Source organism: Accipiter gentilis, chromosome Z, assembly GCF_929443795.1.
Source record: "Accipiter gentilis chromosome Z, bAccGen1.1, whole genome shotgun sequence".
In the NCBI taxonomy this organism is placed as follows: Eukaryota; Metazoa; Chordata; class Aves; order Accipitriformes; family Accipitridae; genus Astur; species Astur gentilis.
In genome coordinates this window covers 63,557,946-63,582,650 of record NC_064919.1, presented here as the reverse complement: position 1 = coordinate 63,582,650, position 24,705 = coordinate 63,557,946, and the positions used below count along the sequence as shown (strand labels likewise).

The following is a 24,705-nucleotide window of genomic DNA, read 5'->3' as shown; positions in this document are numbered from 1 at the left end:
TACAATAGCTGCTGAAAAATTCTTAGTGGATATGTAGGATTTCTTTACTTTGACATTGATACAAATTGTTGTTCTTTTTCCTTTCTTTCATAAATTAGAATTAAATTGTGGTTTAGTGCATGGTTATAGTAATTAGATTCTTAACCTGTAGAAATACCTGTCTGCTTACTTAACTGAATTTTTACTGAATTTACCTGTTTTTTTATTTTATTCTATCAGATGTCATTCTAGTTCTGCTATTATATAAAAAAATTTGTATTTCTTTTATTAATATTTTTGCTATCTCTGTTCCACACTGTGACTAAAAGGAGATGCTATAGTAACACTTTTCTTGCCTGAAACAGTGATTGCAAATCATTGTTTTGGACTGTTTGAGGAAAAAACAGATTTTAAAATCTAGCAATAGTAATTGAATACCTGATATCGCATCATTTTTTCATATCATATAAAAATATTATGCTATTTTGATATTTATTGCGACTTTAAAACATTGTATTTTGTAGCCTATCATAATATATAGGACAGATGTCCATAAGGAATGATGTACTTACTGGAGAACTAAAAGAGCTGAGTTGATTTTTAATCCTGATTCCAATGTAGTCCCCCTTGCTACTAAGTCAGGAGTGCTGCAGTATCTGTTCCGGCACCCACTAGTATACATATACAGCTTTGACATTGAGAAAAGGGGGATGTGGTTTTTAATCAGTCCTGGCATTTGGAACACTATTTATTCTGTAGGATACCAAGATTAACACAAGGGATATTTGGGTCACAGATGGGTTTCTTGAAGTGTTTTTTTGGCAAATCATCGCACAGAATGCTGAGGATCACAAAACCCCAATTCTTCTGCTTAAAATACACAGTATTGCTGTGGGTTTGCATCTCTTATTACTCAGCTTCTAGGTGAGGAAGGAGCAATATTCTTCTAAGATCATTACATAGGAGAAAAAAAAAAAGACATTTTCTAAGTTTTGTTATTTATATTCACCTGAAGATAGTGGAAGAAGGTAAAAGCAAACTTCAGAATTATTTTTTCTCAAATGCATTCTTCACAGGGAAAGGAGATGAGTATGGTGTTAGATTTTGCTTAAAATATATTATTGCAAGAGTAACATACTTCTTTGAAATGTACATCTTTCTTGTTGAATTATATTGTTTTCAGTAAAATATCTTGATTCCTCTGATGTCTTTTAAAGACTGTTAGTGATGGAAAACTCTATTTTGTAACTTTTTTTTTTTTTTCTCATTCCTGTAATAATGTGTAATTTCAAGGAATATATGGTCATGTTTCCAATAAGTTATAATCAACTTTTTTTTTTCCCCCTTTCATCTGCAGCACTGCCTCCTAAGCCACCAAAACCTAATACTGTAACTAACAACGGCATGAATAACAACATGTCATTACAAGATGCTGAATGGTACTGGGGAGATATCTCAAGGTAAATCAACTCAAGACATGTATTTCTTATGTTTGGCTTTATGGCTATGCTATTCTGTGTGTATATATTATACTTAAGTATAGAAAAATTACAGTTCTAGGAACCATTTTAGGATATTTTCCAACACAAACGTATTACGTTTTTTTTATTCCAAACATGACTAAAATATTATTGGCAGTCAGTTAGAATGTAGTATGTGAAATAATTGTTCTGTTACTTTAAAACAGCTATATGAAATGCTAGCATGAAAGGACAACACCAAGAAATAAGTATTTTCTTCCTGTCTTTCATCCAGAACCTCAACTGTAGGCACAATAGTTAAGAAGCCAGACTAACAAGTACCATATATTAGCAACACTTTTAACTGTACTATATATAGGCACTTTAGACCAGCACTGGCTACTCCAATTGTGCAGGCTTGTATGAACAAGCAGAAAGACCTTTGCATAAATATAATTTTATCCAGCATGAGAGGACATAGAATATACCATTTTTATATTCCAGTTGTTCTCCAGCAATGTTAAATAAGGTATTAAATAACTGTATTTATTAATATGGAGATCAAGGCTTCTAAAACCACTTATTTTAAAACAGAAGAATTTAGAGCACAGTAAGACGATAAATGAGTGAGAAATTACTTTTGCTTTCATTTTAGAGAAGAAGTAAACGAGAAGCTTCGAGACACTGCTGATGGTACCTTTTTGGTACGAGATGCTTCAACCAAAATGCATGGGGACTACACACTTACACTAAGGTAAGATTAGTTACGCTAAGTTTGTAATAATTGACAGTAAAATGCAATACTGTATTTAAAATACAGTGTTCTTTAGGAAATAGTACTTGAAGTATGCCTAACTTTTCAACAAACTTTATTTGCAGGAAAGGAGGAAATAACAAATTAATCAAAATATTTCATCGTGATGGAAAATATGGCTTTTCTGACCCATTAACTTTCAACTCTGTGGTCGAGCTAATAAACCACTACCGGAATGAGTCTCTAGCCCAGTATAATCCTAAACTAGATGTAAAATTACTGTATCCAGTATCTAAGTACCAGCAGGTAATTTGGTCTATTTTCTTTGTGTTTCACTTAAATACAGAGAAACTATTGCAGACTGGGTAGTCGTCTATCATGAAGAACTTCAGCTCTGTTAATATTAGAAAAAATAAAGAGGGTTTAAAAATGGATATTTGTGTTTAAAACCAACTCCACGGTTTGCATATAAATAATTAAGATTTTAAATACTGCAGATACCATATTAAGAAATAAACTTACATTAATAAATATCCCACTCATTAAAGATGAAATATATCAGTATAAACCTGAACACTTGCAATACAAAATTGCTATTTGTCATTAACTTCTCATTTGCATACTATGCATGTAGCGTACTATATATCCATATTGATGAAAGAGGAGTCACATTTACCATGTAACTATCTAGGCTTTTTTAAGCACTTTTATCCTGAAAATCTGTGCAATATACTTGTTTCTTTATGGAATATCTTTCCTTCTGCTCATCATTCCAGGATCAAGTTGTAAAAGAGGATAGCATTGAAGCAGTGGGAAAGAAATTACATGAATATAATACCCAGTTCCAAGAAAAAAGCCGAGAATATGACAGACTCTATGAAGACTACACAAGAACATCTCAGGTGAGCTAGATTTGAAACAAAAGGGAGAGTGGAAGACTTCTGTAGATTTAGAAGAATATTATTGTAAATTCATACTGCCATCTTCCTCCATCTTCCTCTCCTCCCTGCCACCACTGCTGTTGCCCAAAAGAGAAAACATACCTGATGTGCTTGCTCCATACAGTAGAATTGCTTACTCGCATTTGAACAGTCACCACCTGTAACCCAACCCACGCTGTGCCAAAGCCTGACACCTGCATCCAAAGCCAGCACAGATCCTGATTTACCAATACTTCCACATACTGACCTCATCAAGCTGAATGACGGCTTTCAAGGCACATTTGCAGGGAAGCACTGTATTTTGTTACTAGTTTTTGAAGGGTCTGGTTTCATCTATGCAGGGTAGAGAGATGGCATGTGTAGATAAAGTGCAGGAACAAAAAGATGCCTCTGTCCTTTCAACTTAATCAGTTATTAGCCAAGTCTTGAAGTGAATTAGTGCAGTTTTACAGACCCAGAATCAAGATTGCTTCTTAAAATGAGCAGGAAATATGCCTGAAAATAATTGAAGAAAGGTGAAGAAGTGCAGGCAACTTCAACTAATGACTTAAAAGACTTGGCTATCAACTAGCTATGTAGGGGCAGGAGGATGGATTAGATGACCTCTTGAGACCTGTCCAGGCCAGTTTCTCACACTTTTATTTCAGAAAGTCAGTTGTGCCTCTTAAGGACATTAGTTGATAAAAAGGGCAAAGTGCATTGCCATAAGGCTCTAATGGTAACAAATAAAACTTACTTACACCAAACAACGATTGTAGCTAGCTCTTTCTCTAGCAATTTTTCTTTCTTGGAAAACCTCAGCATGGAAAGCCTCATCACAGCAGCCTTTTGCACAGGGCTGTTCTCTCTGTGTTATAAGGCTCTGCAGACAGAATGCGTTCTGGTAAAGGAATATTGAAGTCTTCTTTTACAATATACTGAAGTGTTTCTGTGATACAACCAGTAAGTCATCCCCTCTGTCTGATAACAACTGTAATAACAATTATTTTATTTTCAGGAAATTCAAATGAAAAGAACAGCTATTGAAGCATTTAATGAAACAATAAAAATATTTGAGGAGCAGTGCCAGACACAAGAGAGATACAGTAAGGAATACATTGAAAAATTTAAACGGGAAGGAAATGAAAAAGAAATACAAAGGTCAGTATTTTTATTTGCATTTCAAATTGTATTATTTTGAAAGAAGAAACAATGCCAAGTATAGATCTGCCTAAAACTAAAGCAAGACGGCAAGTTTAAAGTTGTTCAGTTGTAAGCAAAAAAGACTCAAATGGGGTAGATGTGAACTTGCAAAATGTATAGCTACATCTAGAGAAATAATCTGTTCTCTTAAGTGTCTACACTGCTAAATAGCACATTAGAAAATCATGAATAACACATCATCAGACTGTAACCTACCACATTATTCCATTCAGAATTATGCACAACTATGAAAAACTGAAGTCTCGAATAAGTGAAATTGTGGACAGCAGGCGTAGATTAGAAGAGGATTTAAAGAAGCAAGCAGCTGAGTATAGAGAGATAGACAAGCGTATGAACAGCATTAAGCCAGACCTCATACAGCTGAGGAAGACAAGAGATCAGTACTTGATGTGAGTATCGTTATGAATTAACAAAAAAAAAATTAAAGTTTTTTTTCTATTGGTATCCAGCTTCTGTGACTAAATATTAATTTTATTTGCATTTATTGTCCAGGTGGCTGACTCAAAAAGGTGTTCGGCAAAAGAAGCTAAATGAATGGCTTGGAAATGAAAATACAGAAGAGTGAGTATTAAAAGATTTAAAAATTTCTGGTATTTCAAATCATCTTACACAGAAGTGAGATAAAGCATATTTAATTCCTGGACCACACAGAGGAAATACCAAGCCTAGGTCTCCAGTAACAATGCACACTGTTAACACATGGCAGCCTACATAATGCAAGTATTAGAAAGGACTCTGTCTCACCCCCTATGCTCCATTAAGTGCATAATCAAGTTACTATAGCAAAGCACCAGAATATAACCTGTGTCTTTATTCTTACCAGCAAAATGAAGATCATAAGGTGTTAGTATCTTATAGAGATGCCATATAGATGGGTAAATTGTTCATAAGGTCTCTTAGGCATGGGCAGGCTTTTTCCAAATTTCAAATGTTGGTACCATGGTGCTATCTAGTACAGTGGCACCTGCATCAGTATACCACATTGCTATTGGAGATGATAAAATTGTATATGCCAAAGAGTGGTCCTTCTCTGGTTCTGTGGTCTGTTTAATTTTTCTGGGAAGTGGCAGGCTAGTGTTCTGTCATTTCAAGCAACTCAGTTTACTCTAAGTTCTGAGAGGGGCTTGGCTAATAAATACATTTCACTTCATTCCTGGGAAAAAAGCAAAGAGCACCTGGGTGGTGTGAGTGTAGACCAAATTTAAACAAAAGCAAGCCACAAAATAATATCAAAAGTGTAGTAAGAGTGAAGAAGGAACAAATAGAAAACCAAAGTTGTCTGAGTAATATATCAACATTTTCTGCCTTTGTAGTTTCTTGTGCATGCCTTTTACGCTGCCTGCCTAGCTGAACATACAGCAAAAGCAGCAGACTGACAATGACTGTTTAGTGAATTTACATTCTAGGCTTGCCCACATCTATTTTAATGTGGCTTGGTTTATTAAGTCTCATACAGTTATCCTGGAAATTGTGCATCTCTGCTGTGGCTGCACTGGTAGAAGCAGGGGATAAAAATGGCACACACATTTTAAAACCATGTTGTTTACTAAGGCTTAGCACAGCTCAAAGATGGTATGATGGAGAATATGTAGGCACCTGTTTCCAGTAGTACTTCCATTACTTAAACAGTAGACAAAGAATAATGCGAGACCATGGTTTTAGCATAGCATCAAAATAGTAATTGAAACTGTTTAAAGAAAATCTTCCTTTTCTCTCACTCTGTAATTCTCCTTGCCAGTGAGTCTGGTAAGTACTCAGGTTTCTGCTGAAAAATTAAACTTTCAGAATGTGACTTTTTTTCTAAAGCTGTAATGCAGAAAAAAACAATATAATGAGCAGCAGGAAAATGCGAATCGCTTTCTCTAGGTGCTGTTTGAAAATAGAGCCATTGCTGAATGCATTTGAATATCATGCAGGACAAAGGAGTACGATGGGATAAGAGACTAGAGAGACTGTCATCTGAAACAAAAGAAAGCTTCTTCTTTCTGAAAAATTGAGTTCTGTGTGAGATTGCTGACTTCTGTAGACCACTTTGAGAATCTTCAGAAAGAGAATGTGGATGAGTGAGAAGTCATGTTTTCTTAGACCAAGGAAAACTGATTAAAAACCTATTACAGAGAGAATTAAATGCATTAGCCAAACACAGACTGATTGTAAGCTGAGCAGAAGAGGCAGAGCCCACCCATGCAGGCTGCTGGGGGAGTGGGGAGCTCTGGAACTGCAGAATATCAAAGTGGTGTCCACACAGCTGATCCAGAGACATCTTCTTTCGTGATGGGCTTTAGCTCAGAGGGTTCTCTGTAACTCTAAATCAGCTTTATAGTTGGAGGCTGTTTTGATAGAGAAAGCCTTATATTATATGCTCTTCCCATAATCTGGTAATAGGGAGAGAGAAGGCACTCTACTATTCCACCCTTTCCACAGAGCCATCTCCCCTATAAATAAATAACCCATCTACCTGTACAACTGTTCATAGCTTTCCCAAGCAGCAGCTGTAATTGATACATTGCATGATTTTTCACTGCTGACCAAGTGTTCTGATCTTTGGAAATGACGCCAACTCAGAGGGTATTGATTTCATTGGGCTTGCCATTTACCAAAACAGTGAGCAATGGTAGAAGTACTGAAGTGCTCACAGCAGATTCTGAAAGATAGCACAGCATCCTTTTATATCCTTTTTCAGATTTACATGAGTGTTTTTAAAAGAAACAAGAACCAGAACTTTAATTTTATTTTTATTCAGTGGTTTGAATGGTGCAGTATTACATGGTTTACAATCCCTAGTTTTACCAGGGAGGCATCCTACTAACCAGTGACTTGTTTTTAACTAATGTGAAATGGGGACTACTTAATTCATTAATTTTGCTCTGCTATGTGTTTCACAAACACATTTTGTCCTATTTTAACAGCCAATACTCTATGGTGGAAGATGATGAGGACTTGCCCCATCATGATGAGCGAACGTGGAATGTGGGAAATATCAACAGAAGCCAAGCTGAAAATCTGCTGCGGGGAAAGCGAGATGGAACATTCCTTGTTCGAGAGAGCAGCAAACAAGGCTGCTATGCCTGCTCTGTTGTGTATGTACCCTAATTTGTGAATGATGTAACCAACATTTGAGGGACCTACTTTGAGCCAGGGGCAGCAAGACACTTGCATATGCATGGATCCCATTGGACCTTAGAAGTAGACCAACAAGTCCTGAGGCCATCCTTATTGCTGCTCCATTTCCTACACAGCTCAAACCTTTACCACTCCCACAGATGAGCCTCACACAGATGCACTCCTTTCTGTGCAGCTGCTACGTCCTGCCTATCTCCTGCCTCCCTAAGCTAACACAACATCTGGGAATTTGGGTTTAACCTAGGCTTTTACCATTATCCCACCACAGAAGACAGGAATTCTATGTAGTGACTAGCATCTTAAGATTTATTGCCAATACCTTATTTTCTAGCTTAACTTTACTGTACTGACAAACTAAAAACTGGTTGTTTTTTTTCCTCTTTAGGGTGGATGGAGAAGTAAAGCACTGTGTGATAAACAAAACACCTACTGGGTATGGATTTGCAGAGCCATATAACTTGTACAACTCGCTCAAAGAACTGGTGCTACATTATCAACACACATCACTTGTGCAGCACAATGACTCTCTCAATGTCACACTAGCCTACCCGGTATATGCACAGCAGAGGCGATGAAGATCTTAATACTCTGGGTTGTTTGGTTTTTTTCTAAAGGAAAGATTTGACAACATTGAGGCCTCTGGAGAGAAAAGGCTTCTTTCAGCCTTACTCAAGAATTTGAGCTGCAGTATCAAAGCTATCTGTCTTCAGATGGGACTAGAGCTTTCCTTCACAACTGCAGTGGCAGAGATCACAGTACTAAGCTGTGATCTGTATGTTTCTAATCTGAAGTGCTTTTTTTTTTTTTTTTTTTTTAATTGAGAAAATCAAAACACAAGAGAAAGAAATCCGAACCTGATCTCCCTGCAGGGACATAGAGGCCTTTAACCATGGTGCTTGTTTACGACCACTTCTCAAGCTTTACCAGCTAGAACATTGGATTCTCCAGACACAAGGTATAAGATGTCTTTTTCATTTGGTTATTGGAATTTCATGGTCACAACCTGGCTTGGATTTGGTGTTGCTGCACTCAGTGGATCCAGACACACAGCATTGTGGATTTTTTGGTTTCTGGTGAATGATATGTAGCAGAATGGCACTTTCATTTCTAAGGGACACTTTAAAAGGACTTCAGTTACAGTATGTTGTTCAGAATAATTGTAATAGCAAAGTGCCAGGAAGTGTTTTGTTTAGACGTTTAAAAATCCTGTTTTAAGAATATATTTAAGACTGAAGAAAACAGGACTTTCAATGGCATACAGTATATAATAATGTACATAGTATTGGATGACTAACTATCATTGATGGAAACTATCAATACCAAACTGCTTCTCTTTTCCCTTTTCTGTTTGCTGAAAGCTGAATTCTTAGACCATGCTATGCAATACTGAATTTTCTTTAGACTGTAGTCTTCTCTCAAGCATATCTACAGGTTAAGTTTGTTTTTCTTTCTTGTTTCCTTGTCTTCTTTTTTCTTTTTTCTTTTGCCTGAGAATATTTTTTCTGATTATTTTTTTTTATTATTCATTTTGTTGTTTGTGTGGGTTTTTTTTTTTAAAAATGTACAGGAAGCCAGCAAGAGTTGGCTTCACAATTAAAACTATGAAATATTTTACAATTTTCTTTCTATAGAATATTGAGCTACTAGCTCAAAATTTAAAAAGTTCGTGATTTTTTTTTGACTAAATATTTTGTTGGGCAGTGCCTGATAAGCTTCAAAGCTGCTTTATTCAATTAAAAATATATGGACATTACAAAATATCAATGAGTCCAACAATATTGTTTCAGAGATATCTTTAGAATACGGTACCACGCAATGTTTGCTTCTTGAAGCATATTGAACTTCTATCATGATTGTCTTTGGATTTGGAATACGAAAAATTGTGTATCCTTCTCTGATAGTCATTGCAGAAAAAACAGGAAATTTGGCTACTGCCGTAGATAGTTTGGATCTCAGAATGAATCCATTCTGCATAGTAAATGAATGACTTCTTGACCTACAGTGGCAGAATTTTTGTCAGCGTGTAAAAGTATTTTCATTTCATATGAAGGAAGTTTCTCTAATCTGTTGCCTAGGTTTGTTTTTTGGAGTAGTATTGGGAAATAAAAGCTCCCACCTTTACTGAGAACGTTTGGATACAACATAGAGCTAATTAAGACTGGAAAATGTCTGTTTTGAAAATGATTAGGCTATCATATTTTAACATTTTGGATTTATTTTCATAAGTTTGTAGCCTGAGGCAATATCAAAGTGAATACTTCTATAATTTCAGGCACCAGAGACTTACAGAATTATGGTTTAGTTAAAGGAAACAAACACATGAATCCCATTAAAGCAAACTTATTAAGAATACTGGGACAATTCACTGTGGGTGGTTTGCAATGGTTATTTATTGTCCTTACCACTAAGGAAATTCATACATTGCAAACTGATAAAGTAATGAAGTTCACAGACATCTTGGAAAAGTTTTGACTAAGTGAACATATGAATTTATTCTTCCTCCAAGATGCAAAGGCAAGACACATTACTATTAAAGAGAGCTGCACACACAATCAAAAGAGTAAGACCCATGGAGCTCTCTCATAATAGCTCTGTTTTAGAGATACATGTGTTTTAATTCAAAGTATGCAGTGCTTATTAAGCTATCGGAAATAATAAGAAATTTGCCAGTCTCCAGTAGTTTTTATATTATCTTTTAATTTTTACATTATTCCTTCATTTCTGAGACTGTAAGGCGTTTGATTTTATTTTGATTTTGTGCTTTTTTTTTTTTTTGGTGGTTTGTCTTTGGTTTCCTACAGATGTATTTTCTTACTAGAATTTATATCAGGAAACAAGATTTAACCAACATTAGTGTTTCAAGATAATCACCACTTATAAAATTACTCTGAATGCTTTTTCTGAATAGAAGTTTAGTCTTCATCCCTTCCCTTCCTCATTCCACACTCTTTTCAGGCCTGTAGGACCATGTAAATTTGGTTTACTAATAACTGGTTTTTACTATGAAAAGCACCAACAACTACTCTAGCATGCCAGTTATACTACTGTGCTTGAAGTTACAAATTAGTTCAATATACAACAATTTAACACTTGTAGCAATTCAAGATATTCTTTGGACATATATTAATTTTTGAATGTTAAGTATTTTAAGAGTAAAATTGTATTTTTTTCTCTATAAGCAAAATATATGTAATCTGAATTGATGTTTCACGTAGCATTTGTCAAGAAATTTTATCGTAGTTAAGGCATTTAGATCTAATTTTCCTCACATTAATAAAACCTCTGCTATGTTAGTGGGCCATATCCTTAGTATGCCCAGCCTAGGATGGAGTATCATTTGTTCCTGTCATGCTGTACAACTTCTCTTCATCTGTGGCTGTAGCAGAGGAAAAAAAATAGTGTGTGTGCAAATTTGACACTTGCTTTTCTTGCACAAGCAACAATGAGAAATAAGCACTATATTGTAAGGATTAGTGCTTATGGCTTCTTAAGGGGATATTCTGCCTACACAGGGTCTGTGCAATCTGCAAGGATCACTTACGCCCTCAAATTGGCATGAGTGGGTTTTCACTGGTACTTATGTATTGTGTGGCCTCTGCATTTCCCTCCCTCCTTAATGCACAGAGCTAAGTCCTGCCAAAGGCCCTATTCACTGCAGAGTTGTTTGTCCTTAATGTACCATATTGTTCACTCCAGTTTTGATTTGATCTCAAACAGACTAATATACACAGAAAAAAAGCACGTGGATATAACTGAAGAAACACAGTGCTTTTCTGTATTTCTATTGACATGTAGGTTTTCCATCTAATATAATTCAAGGGTGGGATTTGTTTTGTTATGTTTCTTTGGTTTGGGGAAATTTTGTTTTACTTTAAATCCCTGAGTTATGCTGCACTGCAGCAGCACTTTCACAAGGCCTTTGAAAGGTACAAGACGTAACACAGAGAACCAAAACCCACAAGCAAAATTAGGAGTTTCTGATTTCCTTAAGTTGAAATTTGAATTTGCAGATTTGGGGATATGTATCTGTGCACGTGCGTGCACACTTACTGTGTTTATGTATGAATAGATCCCAGTATAGGTGCATTTTCACCAAACATGATCATTTTGCTGAATTCAGTAAGTGATATCATTAACTTTGTTTAAAGACACACACACATGCACACTAGACCTTTGTGGGTGCAGCATGTTTCCAAATACAGTTAGAAAACTGAGTTTCTGTGTTGTTGGATATTTTCTTAAAAAAAAAAAAAAAAAAAAAAAAAAAAGCTTGTCTGTATGGTTCAGTTATCTAAGAAATCTTGTCAAGCAATCTGTAAAACCAAATCTTCACATTTTCTATTTGGTGTCAACTGTTCTGTAGTGAAGAAATGGCTTTGTCTTGTAATTGGCAATGAAATAATAATGCTTGGGAAAACATTCAGATGCTTCTAATGGGGAAAACCTCTGCCAATTTTCACACAGTGCTTTTGCTATGCATGGTATTAAGTTGGGAAAGTGAATCCTGATACTATTTTTTTTCAGGGTCACTTTAGAAATGGGCAGCTCAAAGCACAATGCCTCCCATGGGACAAGGTTCCAAAATGCAATTTCTTATGTAGAATCATGTTGTATTTACTGCAGTTGAAGACTAAACTGCACTGTGGGAGTTGGTAACGTTACATTGCACTTGTCCTAATGAGATTGCATTAGCTGCCCAAGATGCTGCTATTTTTTTTTATTCTTGTTTTTAAAAATAAAGCTCTGTTCTGTTAAATGTCTTTAAAACATTAAGATTACTTTGTTTTAAAATGGTCTTTGAGGAGGTGGAGGGTAAAGTGGGTTGTAAATTGCCTTTACAAGGCAACAGTGAAAACATGCCTCCTTGAAATTTTGTTCAAGCTATAGAGTTGATGGAGCTGTGTCTTGTTTTTAAGTTGCTTTAAAAATTGTAATAAGTCTTCAAGCAAAATAAAAGTTGTTTTGAAACTGCATTTCAGTTGTTGAGGCTTCACTAAGGACCGAGATGTTTATTTACCAGCATCCTTGGCCAACTTCCTGTCTGTATATGGCCTACTTTGAAAATGAGACCCAAATGCTCGTATTATTAGAGGGAACCAGGGAGCAAATAATTTCAGCTGACTCACAGCCATCCTATGTATTGAACTGAATGGAGTAGATGAGTAGCTCCAAAACAGTCTCATGCCAAACAGTGCCAAAATGACAGTCCTGGTTATCTCATAGTCCTGCGAAAACAGCACAGCATTCATGATCTGTGATCTGCCTATTACACTACTCAGATGAAGTTCTGGTTCTTCTGAAATCAGTGTGTGTTTTGTCAATGGTTTCCATGAAGCCAGCCTGTCAGCCTTCGTAGCTAGAAGTCATCTACCAGCTTCATGGCTGCATCTAATAGTGAAAATCAATGTGAGAATGAAGAAGAGGGATTAAGTAAGGAGGTGATTGGGCAAGACCAATTCTGAGCATTGTTTTCTTCCCCTCGTTATTGGTATGTGGTGTCTGACTTCTTTGAGCCCATTCATATCTTGCCCCAGGAGAGGTCCTCCAGAGAAGTCAGCCAGCCACTCTGGAAGCAGAAAGAGATTCCTATTCCCATTCTGTCCAAGGTTTCCCTTCCAAAATCTGCCCACATTTTGCTCGCACTAGTCACATAATACCCCCTGACTGAGGTACTGAGGTAGCACGGGCTTAAAATAATTTTTAATAATCACAACATTGTCACTGGCCCGTAGACATTCTTATAAGAAACTTAGATTAAAGGCTATTATATTGTTAGCTGGCTTAATAGAAAGTGAGGCTAGATTTCCAGTGAACGTATAGGTTGCAGTTATTCTTAGTGAGTAAGCTGATTCTTTTCAACAGACACCAAGTTTATCTTATTCCTGCTCCCTGAACAGATGTTAAGCAAGACAAACGCTTCTGCAGCCATAGGGCTAAACATTTAAAAATCAGGTTACCTAGGTCATAAATCACACATTGTTCATCACCAGCTATTGAGAGAAATTAAGACTGGCTGATCATAATCTGCAGAAATCTACAGACCTGCAGATTTCTTGCCTGTATCATATGTTGTATAGAAATCACTCTTGGCAGACTGGAAAAATACTTTGCAAAAATGTCGTTCTATTTTTGCTATCTGCAGACAAACACACCCCTACATTCCCTCTCTGCTTTCTTGCTAAGTCTTGATGGTCATTTCTCACAGGGAGTATCAAAAACTGCTTAAATCTGTCTTTGTGCAGCTACAAGGGGGTGAGATACGTTTAAAGGCTTGGGAATGCTCGACGTAGTATTTTTTCTCCCCAAGGTGCTTGACTTGTGCAAAGTCGTGTGCGAGTGACTTCACACAAATCCCTTTGTCTGAGCTGTGAAGCCAAAAAGGAAGAGGAAACTTTAAAACTTCTCGCTGCTGCCTTTTCTGGGCTTCACTGATGGGACGGGTGGTGTCTCTTCCCCCCCCAGCCTCCAGCATCACACCCCACCCCATCCCCTGCACCTGGGCTTCCCTGCCGCCCAGGGAGGGGCTTTCTTAAGTGAATAGACTGGGCCCACTGTAAATTATACGCCAGCGCTGATCAGCTGGCCAGGGAGAAAGGGTGGCTTCGTAAAGCAAGGGCCACGGAGCGGGGGGCAGGCAGGGCCCGACTGGGTGCCTGTGGACGGCTCTGTGTGGAGAAACACAGGCACTCCCATGGCTGCAGGTGGGGGCAGCCAGGCACAAAATGGCAGGCTGTGGGACAGCCCTGCTGAGGCCCTGGGCTGCCTCTCACTGCCCGTAATGGCCTCCCGCAGAGGCGCCCCTCCCTTACGCCACGGGGAGGAGTCCCTCTTGTTCACGGGGGACCCTTTTGTGATGGTTATGTTTAAGATACACCTAATATTTGCCCCAGGGTCATGAAACCCCACAGGGGCCTGACACCCCACAGGGCCCCTCATTTAGAGGGTGGAAACTGAGGAAATGGCACACAGTGAGGTCCTGCCAGCATCCCTGGCTGGAAAGAAGGCTAAAAATAAGTGTTCTAAAAATTCTGCTTTACTTGCAGGACAGCACGTGGGGGAGCAGGGTCAGACATGCTTCCCATCAGACATGGGCTGTACAAAAGGCACTAGGCCTTTCCTATCGCCTCTGAAACAACAAAAAGCATGATCTGTGGGAGTGCTGCTGAGGACATGGTTCTGGTGGGGGTTTTTTTAATGCCTTTGAGGACTTGTGTCCTCAAATACACAGACTACCAAAAATAGAAACTCCGTAGGGACCTTCTGAGTAAACAGACATCAGTTGATCAGCCGCTATTCAAACTTTGGATAATCTTTGCATGGACCAGCACTTTAACCTCTGAACAGCAATTGGATAACCAGAAACGTTTTGACAGTTCTTTGAAAAAGCAGGTTTTTATCCATGGCTGTCCCAGGCCATGTTTCCTGCCAGAACAGCAATGCAAGGACGCCTCTTGTTGTACCGTTCTTTCCTCTATGAAGAAATTACCTTTGCATACTGAAAAAGGAGGCTTTTAGGCCACTGGTTTAAATGTGCAAATATTGACAGGAGAAAAACTTAACAGGTAGCACACAAAAGGATCTAAAACTTGCCATCCTTGGGTCTTTGAACAAACAGGACATGAATGTAGATAATTCAGATAATGATTTCACTGTTGTGTGCCTGGTATTCCTAACTTGTTAGAAGACTGTAGCCCGAGAAGAAAGAAAACTAATTCATACCTGAGAGCATTTCTTCCTCTATAAATGTTTGTTTCCTACACGGTTACTTTATTTTTCCGCAGATCTTATGCTTGGTGTAAAACAACGTTCTGTGAAGGTTGCTAGATTACTCCTTTTTTTTTTTAGTGTTGCAACTACCTGAAGTAATTCAGCAGATTTGTCCACAGGATGTTAGGTGAAACAGACACATCAAGAGTCAACATTTGGTGACCTTCCTGCAAGGAATTGTGTGGCTGGTTTGTGTGACAAGGTGATCCATCACACCTGCCTGTCCAGCACCCATGGCAGTGCTTCATACTGATGCTGCCTTTCACGTGCCCTCAGGCCTATCACTGCACTCAGGGCAATGACATGTAAGCTTTACCTATCTAAAAGGTGTTTATAGCGACTCTTGGCAGCTTGTGTGTTGTGAGGCTGAATGGGAGTAGAGACCTGAAAGAGCATGAAGTGGAAATACGAAAGGAACGCAAATCCAGCAGCTGTCAGAGCTGGAGCCAGCCATGCCATACCAGGGGGCAGAGGTGAAGGGAACAGCCTCGCACCTCTCTCTCACCACACTCTCTGGGCAGGGACGCAGACTGCACTGTGCTGGGGCTCCAGGCGCCTTCCACCTTCCCTGTAAAACCCATGCAGGATTATTACTCTGTTGGGTAAAGGCTGCCACTTAAAGACAGCGGCTCTTCATATGCTCATGCAATTTGCAGCTCTTCCCTGTTTCAGAAAGATAATGAGGTTGAACATTTTGAGGTGGGATTCATCTCATCTAATTTTAAGCACCTAAAAGAAAGGCTTGTCATCAAAGCCATCTGGCAAAGCTCTCTTCACAGAGAGAGCCAGGCAATTCCCCAGGGTGATTCACCCCACCTACCTCAGGCACTATTCTTAGGATGTGGTGAATCAGCTCTGGAACCACTCCATTGACTGAAGGGGGAGCCCAGGCAAATGGCTTATGCTAGACATGCAACTTTAAGGTGGCTAAGGTCAAATGAACTCAGTCTCTTCCCTGCTGATAGGCAGTTCAGTTTTAATCTTTCCAGTACCAGCTGCAATATCTTCTGCTCTTAGGCATTATGATAAAGGACAATTAATTTGGGGCTGGAAGTTCAGCTGGTTTATAGAATTTGGGTCTTTTGTAATAATTGTGAAGGTGGCAGACACATTCAAAAAGATGCTGGGCCATATCCTCCTTGGAGCTTTAATGCTGGACTCCAAGCAGAGGAATGCAGATAAGCAGGAATGCCAGGATACTGACGGTTTCTCTGCCTGCTCCAGGGCAAACCCTGGCACTGTCTCAGGCCTGGCTTATCAGTGCCTTCCAATGGCCTGTCTATGTGAAAGCTATAGACCTGTCTTTTGGGAGATAAGTTGGTCTCTTGCCAGCCATGTGGTCAGCTGAAAAGACATGTATGAAGAAGACGCTGCTGGTTTTTCCAAGTGAGATCAGTTTGTTAGTCACCACATCTGTATTTCCTTTCTTATCCAGAGGAAACTTAGGGACCTTGACTTTCTTTCCTTCCAGTTGATCCATAGCCAAGAACACAGGGTGGGGTATTGTGACAATAAAGCTGAGATAGGAAGGACTTCAGTCAAATTACCTCCCAGTCCCACTGTGCTATACCTCAGGGCAGGAGAGCTGTATGAAATTCCCATGCACCTACTACATGGAAAATTCAAGAAGGTGGCAGGCCCCACGATATTTTTGGGGTACAGGAGTATATGCATACCTCCCCCAGTTAAACCAAACCTTTCACTGGAGAATCCTCTGCTGAGAAGGGTCTGCAGACTGCATGGGGAGTTTTCCTGTCCAGTGAAATGGAAGATCTGGCCTTGCATAGCCTCAGTGGCTAGAGAAGATGCAGTGACAGGTCTAAGGCAGGAACAACATTTTGGGGAGAAGCTTCAGGATACTTGAGATGAAAGAAGAGAAGCTGTTATGCAAACAGCTGTTCTACTGATAACAGGCAATGTAAACAAGAAAGGCATGTACTGTCAAACAACCCATGAGCACCAGGAGTCCTCAGGATATGTGAGTAAGATCCTCAGAATGGATTCACAGCATTGCACCTCTTTATGGTAGGCACTGTAGGCTTCCGAACAAAAGAACAATGCTCCTCAGTGAAGACAGACTGACCTAGCAGGTGAATAAATGTGTGCAACCACCCTTTTGCAGGGCTGTGAGTATTTCAGAGGGCTTGAGAGGACAAACTGATTAAGAAAAAAAGGCCAAATAGTGTAAAAATACACACCATTAAATGATGTTAATGTTTTGAAATGTCTTGATCTTAGTTACCAATAACAGTGTTACTAAAACTGAAATCTTGTCATGGTCTGTCCACTTCCCACTGTAATCTTGGCAGGCACAGATGAGCCAGGTCTCCTCCATAGTTCTCCAGTGGAGAAAATGCCTCTTATCTGGCTGGGCCACATGGGCTTCCAGCACGGTACAGCCAGAGGCTGGACCCAAGTTGTCTTCGTTAGCACAAGTCACTTGGGTGCGTGTGCACTCTTCTGACCAGTTGTGTGTGACAGCTCCTGGGTAATGCTGGCTCAAAATAGCCATTTTCAGAGGACAGGAGCAGCAGGGAAGGGAAAGGGATGGCTACTAAAGTCTTGGTAAGAAATTTTTTTCACAAGAATCTTCCTTTTGGTGTCACATACAGAAGAGCACATCCTCTTAAGATGGTTCAAGACAGCTCCTTTTACTGGGGAACGTAGTTAGCTGTGGCAATTAAATTAACAGGTTTCCCTCCCTTATTTTCAGAACATCTATAGCAATGTTAATGCACATGCTCCCTCAGCATGTCTATACTGCAGACACTGTGACTACAATACCTGCAGGCACACCTGGGCTCACCTGACATTTCTTAGCTGAATACAACCAGTAACATGGCCTCGGGACTGAAGACAAGCTGACTAATTGAGAATGTATGCAGCTTCTCAGCTAGGCTGTGTCAATGAATAGTGTTCATTTCAAAATGCCACACTACCCCCATTTTTAAAATTCATTTATCCCTTGAAAATGATATAAAATTAGTGAAAAGCATCTTGAGAAGCCTGAGAAATCCATGTCAATGCCTCAGTAAACAAGTAACCCCACTGCATGAGTGAAACAGACTGCTATAGGAGTTTTCCAGAAAAGACACTCTGGAGTTCAGAAAGTGAGTCTACCACAGCTCCATCACTGCATCCCATCCTTATTTTACATATCTATGATTTCTAGATCAGGTTTGCTGGATTCACCTCCAGTCAAAATAAAAGACCTTTTGGCTGTCCTCATATCTTAGTATTCCAGCCACTGACAGGGGAACCAGCTGAAGCAGGCCAACGTTGCTCCCACCCACACACCTCGGTTGTTTTCTGTGGCAATGGGGCTGCAAGAGAAGGTGGTAGCTAGCTGATGCCCTGAGATGAAATCAGAATGCACCTGAGGAACATGACTGACAGCAGGAACTCAAAGAAAGTACTTCCATATCTGGTAATACATATGTAAGCCTTGACAGATGCATGCCCAATTCAACATGTATGTTTTCTACTTTGAGCTGTCATCAAAGCTTTTTAGCTCACAAAAAGCATCAGCACAAGTTAGGCAGCTGGTTTCTTCTGTTTTGTTTTGTTTTTTTTTTTAAATGTCAGCTCTACTCTGTACAGTCTTGAAGCTGAAATAGCTGACTGTATGCTCCCTACGAGAAAAACAATGGCTACCTGTGGATATCAGTGCCAGCAGATACTTCACATCTGAAGTCTCTCTACACTTTCACCTCTGTAGCTTCTGAAGCAAACCTGGCTCTAGAGCTTTGAGACCTGGCTCCCACTGTGAGACAGGGACAATGAGACCTGTAAAAAAGCTTTTCTTCCAGTATTTTCCTTCGCTACCCATTTTCAGTGAATCAATTTTCTGAGACACCTACTTGAATGCAAGGGGAAGGGTCAAGGCAGAGAAATATGACAAGACTGTTAATGACTAGCTTTTCTATTCACATAGTCTTCTAAAACCCCAGATTAAGTTATCTATCTGTTTAATTGTGCTCTGCAGATCATTAAGGGCAAAATTTTCCAGCCCAACATCTTCATCAATTTAAAGTTATTGATGTATTTGTTAGTGCTGATGCCTTTAATAATCCAAGGCTACATTCCTGTGTTATGTTAATGGCCCACTCAGCAACAATGTGTCGTCATTCTCCATCCTTTCCTAGAAATTAATCTAGTCATGGACCTTGGAAGAGACTAGGAATGTAAGGCTCAGCATGCGCATGCTAGAGTTGATCAAGAATAGTTCTGCAAGGACAATTCTCATTACAAAAACCTCACTTGTTTGATATGAAACCTTCACAAGGCTTATGGATTCAAAAGAATCGATCAATGTTCAAAATTAAAAGCAGGACTCCATTTTCCATCTAATATAGCCTGTTAGCCAACAGTGACCATGCTAGCAGCCACTTAGCATATGTGAGGTCTAGGGGAGTCTCTGGAGAGCAGTGGCTGAGGTCAGAGGTAAGGCATCCTAGGTGACCACTTCTCCCACCAGACTAAAGAGTTAGCTTCAATCCACTGGTAGGTTTACTCCATATAAGTAAAAATATTCATTAGGATAAAGAAAACTGATTTTAGTGCCCAGTCATTATGGTACTCACCAGAACAAGGGAAGACTGAATTCACATCCCTGCTTCAGTGGTTACTCCATATGTATGCATGAAGCCTCAAGCTTCCTGAAAACTAAGCAGGCTTAGGCTGAGACAGGTAGTTGTATAGCTCTAAAGATGGTGGTGTTTTTCTCTAAGCAGTTTGATTTCTTGGTTCTTTACTGAGTATTACAGCTCAAGAAGTGGCATCTAGATCAGAACTACTTTTAGATCAATACTCAGATTTCAAGGCCTAATTGGTCTGCAATGTGAGTCTGTGTCTGGATTCTAAAGGACCAAAGTCTGGGAGGTTTTTCCGCCATGAGAAACCATCTCATGCAATTGTAGAAATCACAAACTTTCTGCTTTGAACAGATGTAACTTAAAAACAGAACAGGAAACCAAACCCAGCCAGATCTGAGTATGACACAGAAACCAGACTGGACTGGTGTTCTCATAGTTCTCATAACTGTATTTTATCCACTCAGAAATCAAAGGTATTTTAGATCCTCAATTTTGGTTTGTCTTGTTTTCTGAAAAGCTCGATACTGCCTAGTCTTTTGGATCAGAAACATGAACATTTGAACAAAGCAGTAACAAAAAGGCCAATGAATGTGTTAGAAGGTTTTATGGCTCTAAAAATGTACCACAGCGTAACTAACTGTTAACTGATTGGAAGATCCAATTCAGAAAAGACTCTTGGGTCTTCGTTTCAAACCCCTTCACTCAAGACTGCTCCAATCCCAGCACAAGTTCATGTGAACTAGAAATGGACAAATATACATGATGGGGCGGTGTGTGCCAAAAATCTCTTTAGGTTCACTGACTCCATCTAATCCCAGCACAAGAATCTCCCCACAGTTATCTTCACTCCCTATAGGCAGATTTGGCTGCCATTTAGGTTACCATTTTTACTGTTAAATTAAAGTGATTAGCCCTGCCTACTTGCTAAGCTAAAATATTTTTAAATGGTTTCTGCTTTCTTTGCCAACATTTTAAAATGTGACTGAATAGAAGTCACTGGTCAGGCCTCCTAGCCTTGAAGACATGAATGGTCCGGTAAAGGAGAAAGTTTTCTCCTACCCTTGGCATGGGAGCAATATCAAACTGCAAAAATCCTGAGCAGGTGATAGAATTACACCAAGTGTATTCATTGAAGAAAGTTTAGTAGAAGAAGGTCACATTAAAACTTCACTCAAATAATCCCTTTTGGAGGGTATTGGAGGAACATGTGTTCAAATGCTGTTCAACCAGCAGAATGGTGATCATATCCACTAGGCAATTTATTTGATAACTTTTTCAATAATTTATCTAACATTGATGATACTACATTTGTAAGTGAGAAGGTGTAAATTTAAGTTTGCTGATTTAATTTTGCTGCCACAAGTTCCTGTAGAGTGCTTTTGTACTAGTGTTATAGAAACCTGTTCCCCTTGTGTGCCTGACTGCAAGCAACCAGTGTACCTGAAAGATATTTGCAATGGAAAATATTCTTACAGAAGCCCGAGTTTCTTGAGCTCTCTGTCCATTGAATATGAACTATAAACTTTGTTTAAATATTGTTCCCACAGGAGGGACTTCTTTTATTAATGTTCTTCTGCATGTTCACCTCCCTGCCTAAAAAATAAGCTGGGGAAGGGAGGGATAGAGGGCAAATTGGCAGTTCCGATCAGATGCTTGGCTTACCTAGTCATCAGCAGTCACTTTCAGGATGGGACAAACAATTGATAAGAGAGCAAATTCACAGGGGCTGGTGAAAATATATTGTGCCAGTCGCCTGAATTAGGAAGGTTCAAATTTTCTGTCTCTCTTTTATTGTGGAGATAGCTGGGAGTGGGAGGGGAGGAAGTGTTTTTTTCATCAGTGGTAAGGGCAAAGGGAGGTGTACATTTCCTCTTCTAAAAGTGCAATGTATAAAGCTGCTCAGGGTTTTGTGTGTAGGTGTAGACAGGCATATAGGACAAGTCAGTAAGTGTTACTGTTACAGCACCAGCTTGCACCATAAGCACAGTCAGAAGTCCCATACCTACCTTTTTTTCTCAGGTTGGCAGTGGAAATTCACACCTCAGTCCATTGCCTTATCAAACCTAAATCTCTGAGAAAGCCCTTATATATTACCCAACCCAGAGAAAATCAGTTCATAACTAGGTAAGCAACTCAGCTCTTTCGAAGATAGTGGAAGTCTTAGACCACATATGGTTGTGGTCTCCTTCATCTAGAAAAGCAGATGAAAAAACTAGCAGAAGTACCAGGTAGGATGACAAAGATGGTTGAAGGTGTGGAGTAGCTTCAGTGAGAGGGGACATAAGCTATATTAGGCTGCTTTAGTTTGGAGAAGAGGCTGATGAGGAGGTTTTATAGGTACTACCACTTCTGAAAGACAGAAGGCAAACAGAAAATTTAGTTACTGCTTCTCAGATCACAAGGTTCAGGGGCATCGGGTGAACTTAACAGGTGGTTGATTTAAAACACATGAATACAAATTACACATAGGTGAACTGTGAAATTCTTTGATGTGGGAAACAGAATACTGAAGAGTGATTAGACAAATTCATGGCAGTCAAATCCATCAGGACTACTGAACAAAAAAAATGCTGCTACAACTGCCAGGGAGTAAAATCCTTAGACTGCAGGTAGAACTGAAGCAATGATAAACCAAGGATGCTATTATATGGGGACTAATCAAGTATCTGGAAAAAAGTTATTGAGATAGTTCAGACCTGGATTCCAAATTTGTTAAGGATTTGAGGGTTAGGCTCATTACAACTTCAGCTGCAACGTTCAGCTCCACATAGTTATTTAAACTTCTGCATTCAGAAATGTGGGGTGGTGTTCTGCTTTGGCTTTTTTTCAGAATTTTGATTCAAACTTGTGTCTCATGAATATTACTTTTTTTTTTTTTTTTTTTTTAAGTGTCCAGAAACTGATGACTGATCTAATAAAAGTTTTGGAAAAATCTGTCAGAATTCCATCTCCACAAAAGGATGTGAGACTTACTTTCAAACTCTGGGGTGTACAGTACCAGAGCTACACATACTAAAACGACACCAAATATTTGTCAACATAAACAAATAAGGGGATATTCTTACTGTGTTCTTATGACCTTTTGCTTCAAAGTTAAATGCAAGCTTAATTTCTAGTATTTCTCAGCTTTTGCAGAGGCATTCTAAGAGGCTCAGTTTTAAACAAGATTGAACATGTTCACAGCTGAAATCTAAATGGGTTCTGCATCCCTGTTGAAATGTTCTGCTTAAATGTTTGATCCTTAATGCAGTCTGCCCACAGCAAATGTTCCTCCCAGCTGCTGTTCTTCCCATTAACAGAAAGGGGAGGAAGAATTAAGGTACTGCTCTATCCAAACATGTTGAAGCCAAGAGTTCAGTAGCTGCCATCCAATATGCAGTGGCCTATAATAGATTGGGTAATTGCCGGCCCATATATTCAGAACTCATATTGCATGAAAATAACATTCTCTTTGTTAGAAACATTTTCCTGATCATTTAGTCTTTTTAATTTCCAGTCACTCAAATAAGGCTTCCTCCTCCTTTCCATTCTGGAAAACTCTCCCCAAAAAGGCTGAAAAATTAGGATTTTTATCATTATTACCCAGTGTTTAGCCATAAGGGGAAGTTTTTTTCTTGGAGTGGAAGGAGTGAAAACAAAAGCCTTAGGATCATGCCAGATTCAGCCCATTCATCCCTGAATTATCATAGGTCAGTCATCACATTTCCATCTCATGGATTGCCAAATTTGTATTCCCTCCTGCCATTTGTATATTTTGTCATTCTCCGTTACTTGAACAATTACTAGTAAAATGGAAGCTCCTTCTATTTCCAAACACTGCAAATACAAAAACCAAACCAAAACAAAAAAAAACTCTTTCAGATTAAGACAGTGACAACCCAAATTTTCCCCTCCAGCTTGACCAAAGAGTCATGCTGGTAGCAAACTATATCATTCTGAATAATTTTCAAAGCAAATATCCCAGTTCCTTCTCTTCAGTGGCACATGAAGAAACATCTGGAATTCATTCCAGGCAATAGATGAAGCTCTGTCATAGGAGAGACTGTGTAACATGGGTCTGATAAACTTTGTCTTATTCTTTGATTCCTCAGTTTCACCCAGTAGCCTCGCAGCCATTTTACTTCATTTTTGGCCTTGTGTGAGGAGTTAATTGGCAAGAGGCTGTGCAAAAGCTTTTTGTCTATCAGACCAGGCTGTTCATGGGAACCCCACTGATGACTCCTATCAGCTTGCCTATTCAATCTAGACGGCTCTGGGGAGAAATTGGGACAAGTGGCCAAAAATATTCATGTACAAAAAATTTATTAATCCCTCCCTGGGAATATGGGTGGGTTCTTCCCTCCTCAGATACTTTCTTTTTCATTTTGTTTTGTCTTTTCTTGTAGCCATCTGACTACTACACTGACTAATACAGTGTGTTAGGCAAGCAGGAATTCATTTGAGTGTGTATTAAATTACCCAGTGCAAGCTTGTCATTGCAATTGGTCACATTTCTTCTTTTTCTCTGTCTCAGCAAAGTCTTATCTCTTAGCTTTCTGCCACAAGCTTCTCTGAGGTGGGAAGGAAAGGCATGAGAGAACATTCAATCTATAATAAATGAAAAGTGAAAAATTAGACACACACAAAAAAGAAAAAACCTCTGAAAGTTAATAGAAGCAATTTCCACAGGCTCTGTTACCACCAAGTTTCCACGTTTAGCTTCTGGGAGAAATGACCAAGGGCACTGCACTTCTGAAAGAGCATTGTGATACTATAACCCACACTAAGTTCAGCAAACCAATATCACTACCAGACTCCATCAATACCAAGCTCTTTTGTGGGAATTACTCCTCTCTGTAGAAATAATTAAACATTCACAGGCCCAGAGCAAGCATAGGCAATTA

General features: G+C 39.1%; 1 protein-coding gene across 5 annotated transcripts in view; it reads left to right on the top strand.

Moving 5' to 3' along the window:
* Positions 1–12,433, top strand: part of PIK3R1 (phosphoinositide-3-kinase regulatory subunit 1) — a 60,164-nt gene extending 47,731 nt beyond the window's left edge. For 4 of the 5 annotated variants that reach the window (XM_049794976.1, XM_049794977.1, XM_049794980.1 and 1 more), the window contains 9 exons: positions 1,337–1,439; positions 2,095–2,193; positions 2,319–2,499; positions 2,970–3,095; positions 4,132–4,274; positions 4,550–4,726; positions 4,830–4,898; positions 7,247–7,417; positions 7,846–12,433. In XM_049794976.1, coding sequence (XP_049650933.1) covers positions 1,337–1,439; positions 2,095–2,193; positions 2,319–2,499; positions 2,970–3,095; positions 4,132–4,274; positions 4,550–4,726; positions 4,830–4,898; positions 7,247–7,417; positions 7,846–8,035 — 1,259 coding nt within the window. In that variant the 3' untranslated portion in view covers positions 8,036–12,433. Of the gene's footprint in view, positions 1–645; positions 1,008–1,336; positions 1,440–2,094; positions 2,194–2,318; positions 2,500–2,969; positions 3,096–4,131; positions 4,275–4,549; positions 4,727–4,829; positions 4,899–7,246; positions 7,418–7,845 lie in introns of those variants that run through there. The other variant, XM_049794981.1, reaches the window with a different exon arrangement.
* The last annotated feature ends 12,272 nt before the right edge of the window (positions 12,434–24,705 follow it).